This window comes from Chelonoidis abingdonii, chromosome 6 (genome assembly GCF_003597395.2).
Source record: "Chelonoidis abingdonii isolate Lonesome George chromosome 6, CheloAbing_2.0, whole genome shotgun sequence".
Lineage (NCBI taxonomy): Eukaryota > Metazoa > Chordata > Testudines > Testudinidae > Chelonoidis > Chelonoidis abingdonii.
In genome coordinates, this window is record NC_133774.1 from 86,918,946 (window position 1) to 86,931,763 (window position 12,818).

At 38.5% G+C, this 12,818-nt stretch overlaps 1 protein-coding gene across 1 annotated transcript in view; it reads left to right on the top strand.

The window, feature by feature from the left end:
* SHC3 (SHC adaptor protein 3) overlaps positions 1-12,818 on the top strand; it is a 76,186-nt gene that overhangs the window by 24,355 nt on the left and 39,013 nt on the right. Inside the window, exon 2 of the mRNA XM_032772366.2 lies at positions 2,256-2,326. Within this exon, the coding sequence (XP_032628257.1) occupies positions 2,256-2,326 (71 nt within the window). The remainder of the gene's footprint in view (positions 1-2,255; positions 2,327-12,818) is intronic.

The window sequence follows — 12,818 nt, forward strand, 5'->3', positions numbered from 1 at the left end:
CAAATTTAATTAACACATTATTTTTTTAACAAGCATCATCAGCATGGAAGCATGTCCTCTGGAATGGTGGTCACAGCATGAAGGGGCATACAAATGTTTAGCATATCTGGCACATAAATACCTTGCAACATCCACTACAAAAGTGCCATGCAAACACCTGTTTTCACTTTCAGGTGACATTGTAAATAAGAAACAAGCAGAAGTATCTTCCGTAAATGTAAACAAACTTATGTCTTAGTGATTGGCTGAACACGAAGTAGAACTGAGTGGACTTGTAAGCTCAAAAGTTTTTTATATTGTTTTCTTTTTGAGTGCAGTTATGTAACAAAAAAAAATCTGCATTTGTAAGTTACACTTCCACGATAAAGAGATTGCACTACAGTACTTGTATGAGGTGATTTGGAAAATACTATTTCTTTTGTTTATCATTTTACAGTGCAAATATTTGTAATAAAAATAATATAGAGTGAGCACTGTACACTTTGTATTCTGTGTTGTATTAGAAATCAATATATTTGAAAATGTAGACAAACATCAAAAAATACCAATTTAAATTTATTAAATATTTTAAAGTTTAACACTGCAATTAATTGTGATTCATTTTTTTAATTGTGATTAATGTTTTTTAGTTAATTGTGTGAGTTAACTGCGATTAATTGACAGCCCTACAACATAATAATCCTTTAATCAGAAATTCATAACTTCACTACAAAAAATTTCTTGATTAGACTTTGGGACACCCATCTATCCATTATTCCAAAGAATGCTGGTCTAATTCTCTGCTTTGTTACCGGTTTAACAGCAGCATACCTCAGTTGACTTCACTGGAGTTACACTGGTGTAAAAACAATGAACTAGAGCGAAGGATCAGGCCTGTTATCTATAGATCTCTCTCTTTAACTTTTGTATGGCTTGATTTTCAAAAAGTCCGGTGGATAATCGTGCACCTAATGTCCATGTGCTGAGGAGGTATTTGTTCACGCAAATTAATTATAGAAGTGGACTCTCCAGTCTGCTAAGGCCACTTTACTGCTTATGCAAAGTAGCTTTAAACTGGCCAGAGCTTTGCAGTGGATGATTTCCCCCTGCATAGGGGGAATTTATAGCCTTCTCTCACCCCTGCTCCCTTTGCACTCCTAGCGTAAGTGGGACGAAGAGGCATATTGTGTGGGGCAAGGTGGAGTTGTAGTAGAACTGAGTTCTGTCATGCTCAGTCTTCCACTGGTGAGATAGAGGATGGACCTAATGGAGAATCAAAGCATTTATGTCTAACTGGTCGCTTGCACATGGAAATGCCTGATGTGGGCTTATAATAATTTGGAGAGTTTTCATGTACAATTACATGCTTTCAATCAAGTCGATAATACTTTTTGCATTTGTCTGAAAGTGATCTGCTTGTTATGACCATTTCCTAGAACAATTTTGAATTCCACCCATTTTATTTTTTCAGTTAGATTTTTTTTTACCATGACAGCAAGGTAGATTGTATTCAGACAGCCATGTGTTAGAATCTGCTTGAGTAAGATATTTCTAATTTTGCAGGATTATCTTTAGAACAATAGATAGATGTCTGTCCATATGTCTTTTCAGGGGTTTTCTGAACTGAATTTACAAGCAATTGATTAAAGGATTAACATGTTGCTTTTCACAGCATCTGCTTTATAAAGAACCCCATATCTGTGACCATATGATACTTAGGAATTTGGGAAAGGGCAGATAATGTGCACATCCACTTATTGCAATTGAATGTGCAGATCAGATGTTTGCACGTGCAAATACTCAATTGTTTTTCGCACTGACCATTTACTCTTTCAAATATCTGATTTGGGGTGTAGTTACACGCAATAGTATGCCTGACTTCTTGATAATCTGGCCCGTAGTATACGGATTTGTTTATAACAAATTGATGATAGACATGACAATATCTTGGCATATTTTTCAATTTAACTCCTTTTTATATTGATATTATTTATATTTCTTTGAATATCTTCAAGCCTAGTAAAGAATATGAATGTGAATGAACTACTAAGCAGTACATTATGTACTGTGTATTAAGATGAGATTGGGCATAAAAAGATATGTTGATATATACCTAAATTGTAACTAAAATAGAACAGCCCTGTGACCCAGAGAATCTAGTTCTGAAAAGCTAGCTTTTCAGATGATAAATCGGATGTAAAACAATGATTGATTAATTGTTTCTTCTCCTAGAGCTCAGCAATACGTATAATACATACTTTTTTTCCTTCTCACAGTACTTGGGGTGTATAGAGGTCTTGCGCTCAATGAGATCTCTTGACTTCAATACAAGAACACAGATTACAAGGTAAGACTTTTTGCAAATAAATTCACATAGTTAACTCTTGTATTATCTCCAAACAGTCAAGTATATGATTGGAGAAGAGCAAATATGTAACCAAATGTTTAGACTCTTTGGGCTCATTCTTATATTTTGCATTTAAAGGTGGGCATCTTAAATTTGTGTCGCTCCAAAAGAACTTAGAGTGTTTTCTGCCTGTTCTTCTGCCATTTCAGGCCTCAGTTCAGCAAAGCATTTAAGCATTTGCTTAAATACATTCCTGTTCAGCAAAGCACTTGTTTAGGTACGTGCTCAAGTCCCAATGAAGTCAATGAAACTTAGCATGTGCTTACCGTTAAACAAATACTTAATAGGGATGGACTGCTGCATTGGGACCTCAATGCTTGAAATGCTAAAAAGCCTTAAGGAATTTTCTGTGTATATATTTTTAATTTTCCTTCTGAAACCACACAAAAGAAGGGTTAATATTTTTTAAAATTAAAAATCCATAGTACAGAAAATATAAATGGAAAGAAATCAGTAGAACGGCAATAGAAACAAATACAAGCCTATTATTCGTTCCAGACAATCCATAATAAATAGTAAACATATACTGGGTAGACATCAGAATTTCTAAGCACAGCATTTTTTTTAAATTCATCACTAAAAGACTATACTGCTTTTAAAACGTTCTCCGTCAATAATTTTATTTATAAAGAAATTCTTTAGGGAGAAATACAGCAAATGTTTGTTTGTATACATTCTAGTTTTAGGGCCTGTTCCCATTCACTTTGAATCAGCCCTCCAATGTGGCAAGATGCTGGTATCTTCTAGCATTTGGACAGTATAGTTTCCAAAAACCATAGCCAAATCAGGTGTCACAGATCCATGGCAATAAACCATTCTGTTTGAAAAGAAAAATATAAAATGGGATTAGTGGAGAAGACTGTTGCCTTTTTGAATTCACGGAGATGGGTTGTGAAGGGTGATTCTGGAAAACACCTCCCAGTTTCTAGTGGTTCTATCTCAATCAAAGAAGACATGATACATCTGTAATTAAACTAATACCTCTCATGCTTGGATGTCATTCTTGTAGACTCCATGGACCAGATTCAGAGCTCTTGTACGTGGCTGTAATTTCACTGATTTAAGAGAGTTGCACCTGCATGCACCAGCTTTGAGTTTGTCCCCATGGATATGACTGCACTGCAGTTGGAAGCCCACTCAAAGTAGCAGTATGGATGTTGCGACTTGAGCTCTCAAGCCCATCAGACCCCCTGGGTCTGAGCTCAGGTGGCTAGCTGGAGTTTTCACCAGATACACAACTTCTGCACTGCTATTTTTAGCATGCTGGTTTAAGCTGAAGTAGCATGAATCTGTCTACCTAAACTGGGAGGCTTGCTCCCAGTTCCAGCTGCAGGGTAGGCATATCCTATGAGTCCTTTAACTGGGTGCTCAGATACTATGATGATGAGAGGGATAAGAGAGAGAGAGAGATGACAGAACATTATAATTTCCTGTCAAACATTCTAGGCCCTAGAAGACATTTGAGAATATTTCTTGTAAGCTGTCTCCATGGTCTCTCTGTATGTGTTTCCCCAATATTTACAATAATGGCCTTTTTAAATGACTTCATGCCAGACAGAATTTTCGTTCTGACACAGGTGGCACATTTGTACTTACCTCTTGGAAAGTTAAGTGACACTGGCTTATAAAGCAATTTGTAATAGTTACTTGCTTTAGGATTTTATATCTGAATATGAAGCACTTATTTTTTGGTATTCACTTTCCTTGCTTTAGCATTGCTTTCTTCTCCAGTAACTAGTTTAAAGACTCACTCTGCCCCTAAAACTCAACCTTATTTGCCAATCGGAAAGCAGTATAATCTGCAGTCATTTTTTACATGCAAAATGTCACTGCTCCAGTGTTCTCTGAGCTCATGGTTATTTTTAGCTTTAACTGTGAAACGTACATTTGGAAAATGACATTTTTCTGTTGAAGTTGTAGCATAACTGATCACATGCTGGACACTTCCTTGGCTCATATTCTTTTGACCACATCTAAAACATAAGAAAAGTTGCAGGCAGAAAACCTTGTGTTGCTTGGGGATTCTGATTTTTTTTTTTTTTTTTTTAAAAAGGATGTCACATAGACTCACTCCTTGGATTCATTCACAGAGTCCGATCCAAAGTCCACTGAAGGCAGTTGAAGCTTTGGATGAGCTTTGAATCAGATGCTAGAACCTGAATCTGCATTTCACTAACATTAGAAATAATCACGGACATTAGAAATGCCTATGGCTTGGGTTATGGTTAAAGCAATCACCACAAGCAGTCTCTGCCTCACTTTGTAATTTTGTATTTCACACCATACAAGCTTATGTTTGATTAAGAAGTCACGTATTTCCCCAAAGTCATATTTGAGCTTTAATCTTCGTGGTAAAATGTTACATATGCATCAACTGATTCCTGCTGACCTCACTTACAAATAGAAAACAGAAGTCTCTAATAAGTCACATTTTATTCCAGGATTGTAGTAATTCTATAGTTCATCCGGTATCAGTGCCAAATACTCTGTATCATTGTCCTTGATTCTTCTATAAATGTTGTATACCTGCTGTGCTACTGGGCCTGCCAAGTGAGGCATTATCATTGCTTGCTTGTTAGCTGATTTCTCTGCAGCTCCTTCACCAATGAGAATCATTTTCAAATTTTAAAACCCTTTGGTAGTGGATCATCGGCAGCAGGGATTGAAGCTGGTACCTGTGGTGCCTTTATTGCCTGAGCTAAAGAGCCCAGTTCCATAAGTTGCTCTATGACTAGCCACTGGAAGGGGACAGAGTCACGCTGTGTAAGCATGGCTGCACCACTCCTCTTGGCTGGAGAAGCTACCCTGAGCTTCAGATGTCTAAGCAGTTCACATCCATGAATGGACCTCTAGTTATAATGCAGGGGTTGGCAACCTCTGGCACATGGCTCACCAGGGTAAGCATCCTGGCAGGCTGGGCCGGTTTGTTTACCTGCCACATCAACAGGTTCGGCAGATCGTGGCTCCCACTGACTGCAGTTTGCTGCTCCAAGCCAATGGGGGCTGTGGGAAGTGGCGTGGGCGAGAGATGTGCTGACCATGGCTTCCCACAGCCCCCATTGGCTTGGAGTGGCGAACCACGGCCAGTGGGAGTTGCAATTGGCCGAACCTGTGGATGCGACAGGTAAACAAACCAGCCTGGTCCGCCAGGAGGCTTACCCTGGCGAGTCTTGTGCCAAAAGTTGCCAACCCCTATTATAATGCAACCTTCCTTGCTGGCTGTAAGCATGAATCAATTCTTGCTTTAGTTGGTGCCATTTTGCTGTGAGGTGTCCTTTCAAATCCTATAGACTTGAAAGAGAGGCTCCACCTTTGGCCTAATATAACTTCTGACGTCAGGTAATGTTTAGTAAGCAATATGAAGTCTAGTTTGAGAATATAATCCCAGTCAGAGTCTGCCAGGATTCTGGAAACATCTTTTTCCCGGTGGCCATGCTGAAGGCTTGTCACACGAATATGTGCATGGACAGTAGCATAGTCACTCCCTTTCTAACATTACATCAACTGTTGCTCCCATGGCAGTACCATGATATCTGTCACTGCATACTCCTCTTCTCTCTGGGGCAGATTTTCAAAAGATTTCAGCTCTTACAATTGGGGCCAGATTTCTGAAGACCTCAGCTCCCATTTAGGCATCATAGGTGGCCACATATTCAAAAGAGATGAGCTCTTTTGAAAAATCTGACCCTGTAATTCCTTCCCCCTGACTTTTTCCAAGATCAATAATGAGTAAGGAGAGGAAAGAGATTCCTGAGGACATGATCACAGGTAAAGGGACCAAGGAGTAGCTTTATCTGAGGCGCAAACTGAAGAGCTCAGAAAATTGAAATTAAATATGTAACACAGTTATTGCATATTTAAAATCACACCATGGGGTGGAATGGGAGGGAGATAAAGTTCCTGGCCAAGAGATCAGGTTAAAAGTTTGTGTAAATGTCGTGCTGTATTTGATAAATTCTATACACCTGAAGAATATATATTATCTTTGAGCCAGATGATTTGTGACTCCTACTGGCAAACTTTTACTCACACGAATAGCCCTATTGAAGTCTATGGCTTGTCTGAATAAGTGCTCATCATGATGGTTATAAAGACTCCACAGTCTTGCCTGTAATTGAAGGAAAACAAAGTTGTAATTCACTGGGAGGTTCTGTTGATCTCAAGGTCCAAAATTTCTAAAACAGCTTTTAAAATTGTGCCCACAATGTGTCACATCTAAGTATTTGCATATGCAAAATCATATAGATTTGTGCACACCTGCTACATTGATGCATGCTTGCAGAGAGGAAGAAAGGGATTGTGGTTTTTTTTTTTGTTTGTTTGTTTGTTTTTTTTGGCCAAATCACAGAACTGAGAGTCAGACTCCTGAGTTCTATGGATTCTGGCTTCTTGTGTCTCCTGGGACAAAACACTTAATTAGTTTTGACCTCACAGGGTTGTGAGACTAAATAAATTAATGCTTGTAAAGGGCACTGAAATCTTTGGATGGAAAGGACTGTAGAAGTGCAAACAATTAATAATACTGGCTGAGATTTTCAAAGCTGCCTAATGGATTTAGATGCCAAAGTCCCATGAGAAGTTAATGGGACTTAGGTGTCCAAATCCGCTAAAAAGTATTGAAAACCATCCCACCTATTATTATTAGTCAGGTATTTAGATACCCAAATCCAAGTACATGCTTGGGCAAAACAAACACATGAAAAACTGGCTGCAACTTTTGAAGGCCCAGAATAAATATGATTTGCTTAGGGGTCTTCCTTCTCTAAAGGTCACTTGTGAAAAATGTAAGCTATTTTCACTGTGTTTCACTTGGCGCTTTGTGTGTCTAACACTTAACTTGAATCGTTTATCATTCTTAAAAATTAAAATGTTAAATATTTAATAGTTAATGTACTTTCTCCTTAAGTGAAATCAATGAACAGATGCTTCCATTTACCATGCTGGTAGTAGAAGGGTATCAACAGTTTCAGTGCTACCCAGAAAAAGGTGGTGGTATATTATTCTGTGGCTATGGCTTATGGAGAAATTAAAAGGTAAGTATAAACTGAATGAGATTTTTCCTTGATTGTTGTGAAATAAGAAGTTGCCAGAGGCTTTTACTACAGAACAAATGTGAGAATTAGAGTGCTATTGTATTGTCACTTATATTGTACCTATTCTTTTGTAATCTCCATGTGAGTCTTTGAACATTTAAATGAAAGTGCAAGCAAAAATGTCAGCAGGTACAGGTAATGGTGAAATAAAAGCCAACTGAATCTACAAATTGCATAATTAACTATGCATTGGCAATTCTTGGCACACACATGAAGTAATGCTAACTTGCTTGGGCAGCGGGATGAACAGAAGTGTTTCATTTTCAACGTAGAGGAGCCAGACAACTGAACTAACGGCAGCTGGCAACTGGTCCTAAATTCACCATGACTCCTTCCACCATCGCCACTGAAAGGGGCCACCTTTAAAGTTTTTTGGCCAGCCCATTTGTCCTCGAACTTTTTATTTAAAAAAAATCAGGTAAAATATTTTTGCAACACATGCAATGTTTACAGTTCATCTAATACTCAAGTGTCTACATCTGTGTGCTTACTGTTAAATTTGTTATATTATAATGAGCTTTAGCTACCATGTTGCATGCATGGACCGAATTATAATTTTGTTGCATGTACAGTTTCGTCGTACTACAGGTATCTGGATTACAAGCCTGCATGTTCAGTGTTGTTGTTGTTAGCTAATTGAGTGCAATTACTTTAGTGCATGCAGCATCTGAAAGCCATCTCACCATACTGAGTGAAACATTATGTTGCATGTTCTGTTAATAAGTAGATCACAGAAGTGGAATAACTTATATTAGCGATGGGCCTGAATACAAATCCAGATCCTAGTCCCTCATGAACTTTGTGGGGATACGGTACTTGAACCCTGCTCACAATCCAGATCCAGATCTTGTGGTTGGACCCTACCTTCATAAGGGGCTGAACCAAAACCATAAATACACACTTCTCCATCCATTCCCGCCCTGCCCCCGACTTTTGGAGAGGAGGTATTCAAAATTCACATCCAAGGTATGGAACTATGCTCAGGCCCACCACTAATTTATATTGATGACATTTCAATTCATATAGTATTTCTTTACATATTTTGTATTCTTTACAGAAATGTATTGCCAGCAAAGATCACCTAGAAGGAAGGAAGACATTGGGAGGGGAAAATGGTTCCACTGTAGCTTATGAAGAAATTTAGGTAACATGTATTTCAAACAATGTCTTATATAGTCACTGAATTCCCCTCTCCCCCTATCAGCTATTTGGAAAATATTAATTTTGGCTGGAAAGCACAAGGGTTCTATAGTTCACCTGTGGTTAATGGACCATGAATTTTGCCAGCTGGATGGTACTGTAAGGGATGTGTCATACATAGACTAAGATTGTACGTAACTCCAGCACACAGATGGATGGACAGAGGGATGGACAGAAGGATGATCCAAGAAGCTTTTCTCCCTTTGAACAGCTACACAGGGGCTGAGCTCTGGGGAGCGCAGGGACTGCTTGCTAGTGCTCCCGTCTTCAGGGCAGGGAGGAGACAGGGCTGTGCTCATAACCTGTAACAGCAGGCTGTGGAAGGAGAGCAATCTGCCTCATTTTTATGCAAGACGGTACTTTGGTTCTCCTCTTGGGGCAGTGCAGCTCCAGGCAGACTGCCCCCGCCTCAGGTCTGTGACTCAAAAGTTGCTGTCTAGCCCATGCTTTACATACTCTGAGAACCTTCAATGGAAGGCAGATTAGTAGTAGAAGTAGTAATTTATTGCTGTTGAGTTTCATACCAGGAAATGTGCCCAATAGGTGAATAACTGCTACTCATATGCACCAGAATTATGAATAATACCCGGATAACTAATAATTTATAATACCTGATACTCATGCTTAACAGAGTAACAAATACTGATGGGGAATAATTTACGTCTGCCCACTTAGCTCCCATAAAGTAGCATGCAAATGTGTTGGAACAAACAGGCTTTTTAATGTTCTTTACATTGTAAGCATCTTTAATTTTAATTTATTATTAATGGAAACATTTTCAGTAGTGTTGGATTAATTTGATTGACCTATGATAGTCCAACAATAATGAACAAAAGTGGACAATAATGATAACTTATTAAGCCTGGGCAGCCCTCTCTGTCTCCTGCTAGCCTCTTGAGTAAGAAAGAACTATAGAGAGGACAGGATTGGGGGAGAGTTGAAGACCAAATTGCCAAAGACATGGAGCTGGCAACTCTCCTATGGATGTAGCTGCACCCTGCTCTATCAAACAAGAGGTTGATGAACCTGAGCAGTTCTGTTGGCTTTTCTTAGCAGAGATAAATAAATTCAGTTCAAGAATAACTGTGTCTGTACTACAGTATAAAATACAAAATTTGCCCTGGCTCTGAGATCTTATGAAAATGACTGTGTGGGTAAAGTTTGGAGTTTGTGGCAACTCTGGATTTAGCCAGAGGGAGGCAAAAAGAAGTGAGACTTCTCAGGGCTACATTTTGAAAGTGGAACATTTTACTGGAGCAAAAAGCGATAAAAACTGGGGACTCATTTAGTAGTTACTGTGAAGCAGAGGGGTTTTATTGCTACTTTTAAAGGCAAATTTCAGTGCAAAGTTAACTGTGGAGTCATTACTTGACAATTAGGAGACTATCAATTTTTTAACAGCAGATGGGCCATGGAACTTCAAACACACAAGGAAAACCAAGGTGTGGGAAAGCTGAGTGACGTTTTTACACCATGCGTAATTAGTCTGTGGAATTTATTGCCACTGGACGTTGTTGAGGCTGCAGACTTATCAGGCAGCAAAGAAGGAATTGGACATTTATATGAATAATAAGGCTAGCCAGTTTTATAATCATTAATTCAAAACCAAGAGATTTTGGAAAAGTTGTAAAAGCTCATGCTTCAGGATTTAAGATAATCTCTAGCAATTAGTGAGAGAGTCACTTGAGGCAAAGATTATCCCAGATCTGCCTACCAAGGGCTCTGAAGTAACAGGTGTTGTCTGGTCTAAGAGAGGAGGGACTAGATGAGACAAACTTTGGGTCTGATCTAATATGACAGTTCCTATATTCCTGTGCCCACTGTCATACTGTGAGCTGATAGCTGACCTAGGAATGGAGCTTATGTCTTCTGTGTCTCAATCCATTGTCCTGCCCACTGGTCTACGCTTCCAGAGGCCGTGCTGGAATAGAGAATGATGGCCTGCAAAGGAGGTTAGAAAATTATGGCTTCTTAACTGAGCTGATCTAGACTTAGGTTCTTCCTTTAGTTTGTTGGCATCACTGAACTCATCTTCCAAAAAAGAATCCCTGTTGACGTGTGCATGCGAATACAGGGTTTTTCACACACACTATTTGTGTACACTAAAAGGTGTTTTTAGAAGCTTGTTTTGAAAATTTACTCCTTGTACTGGAAGGGCTTTTAGAGTCTGTATGATGCTTGAACATAAAGGGCGTTATTGTCAGAAATATGCACACAACTGTGTGCACAAAAATGGAGTTCTGTGTCTAATTGGCATGTACAGTTGCCATAGCTGTGCACAAACATCAGATGTATATGCTCTAAGATGCTAGTTAGGTGCAAAACCAACCCTGTTTGCATGCAAATTATGTGGTTATAAATACAAATTAGGTGTGTAATTGAATGCACAGTTCCACATTTCTGAAAATGAGAACATTATTGGACTTTTAAACTAGTCTATTAGAAGTAGGATTTAACAATATGTAATTCTCTATGCTGCTAGTGTATAAAACAGTAGGATTTTCTAGAGCTCATGTTAACCTAAAGACATTGGTTTTATAAATCTGCATTTTATTCACATTTTATGTGGAATTTAGTAAATATGTGAATAGATTCCCACAAAGGCTTGATAGGAGTGAAAGGTACTGGTTGTGCTAAGATATTCTGCCTGGTGTGTTGCTTAATAAATATGCATCTATGGAAGTTTTGAAAATAACTGAACATCACTGAACCAAATCAATGGGTAACAAATATCTTTGGCAGGGAAGGGATTAAAAAAGCATCCATGAATTGTTGACACAGGGTGCTCTGAAATAGCCTAAGGCTTGAGTGCACTAACTTCTGTCACTAATTTAGAAAACACTTTTCAAATGCATATAGAAAACTCTGAGTTCAAGAGTATTAATTGTGCCAATGGACTTGAATTACTATTGAGTAGTTCAACATATATCTAACCATAAGTTATGTTCTGTAGCTAATCATTGCCAAAGATGTATTTCTCTTATTATAGTGGATTACACAGTCCTGATTGTGTATACAGTTTATAAAATGTGTTAAGGATAGAATGGCCAGCTTGTTTTTGTTTCCCCCTTACAGATCTATCACACACAGAGAGAATCCCACATTGCAAGAAACAAACTGAGAAGCTGAAGGGAAGAAAAAGAGGAATGGCTATATATCTTGCTGTATAATTTATCACAATTTGTTTGCCATGTTCATCACCACCAGCTTATTCTATAAATCCTCCCCTCTGCTCCATGCTTTCTGTGACCTGGAACAAGTAGGCTAGTTCACATTCCTCTTCTGTGAGTTCACATCATTAAACCCTTTCACCCCTTGTACAAGCAGCTCTGCTCCAGGATTACTCATTGCACCGTTATATCATGAGACCTGTCCACCATCCTTTCATCATTCTCTTCCGTACTCTCAGTTCTATGTTCATTAGCTACTTTTTCATCCTCACCTCTATCAGACCCCACCCGTTTGCCTCTCTGCCTTTAAAGCACCACTAACTATAATATGTGAGCACTAGTCTTTAAGGCTTCTTAATCCTCCCTTAACCACTTCAAACACTATAAATTTGCTGTGCCTGTTTTGTAAATGAACAAATATTCTGATTATTAAATATATTGCTGAAAATTTACTTTTGGCTTCTGTGGGATTTATTCAGAATTAATGTGTTAATATTAATTTTAATATAGGCCATTTTTCTTCTTGGCAGGTGGTAGCTATGTAATTTGTTTATTAAAAGGATTGGCAAAGATACAGTGTTCAGAAATAAATAGTATCAGAGGGATAGCCGTGTTAGTCTGGATCTGTAAAAGCAGCAAAGAGTCCTGTGGCACCTTAAAGACTAACAGACATATTGGAGCATGAGCTGTCGTGGGTGAATACCCTCTTCATCGGATGCATGCAAGTGGGTATTCACCCACGAAAGCTCATGATCCAATATGTCTGTTAGTATATAAGGTGCCAGAGGACTCTTTGTTGCTTTTACAGAAATAAATAGTGGCACACTCCTCAATTTGTCCAGAAATGTGCAGTTCTTTTTCTAAGTAAATTCATTGAATGCTTGTTGCATACAGTAGTTTGTCTCTTTGTTTAGGCTGGCAAAGACATAGATGGAAGCATGGAATAACATGGATAGACAAGAGAAAAAA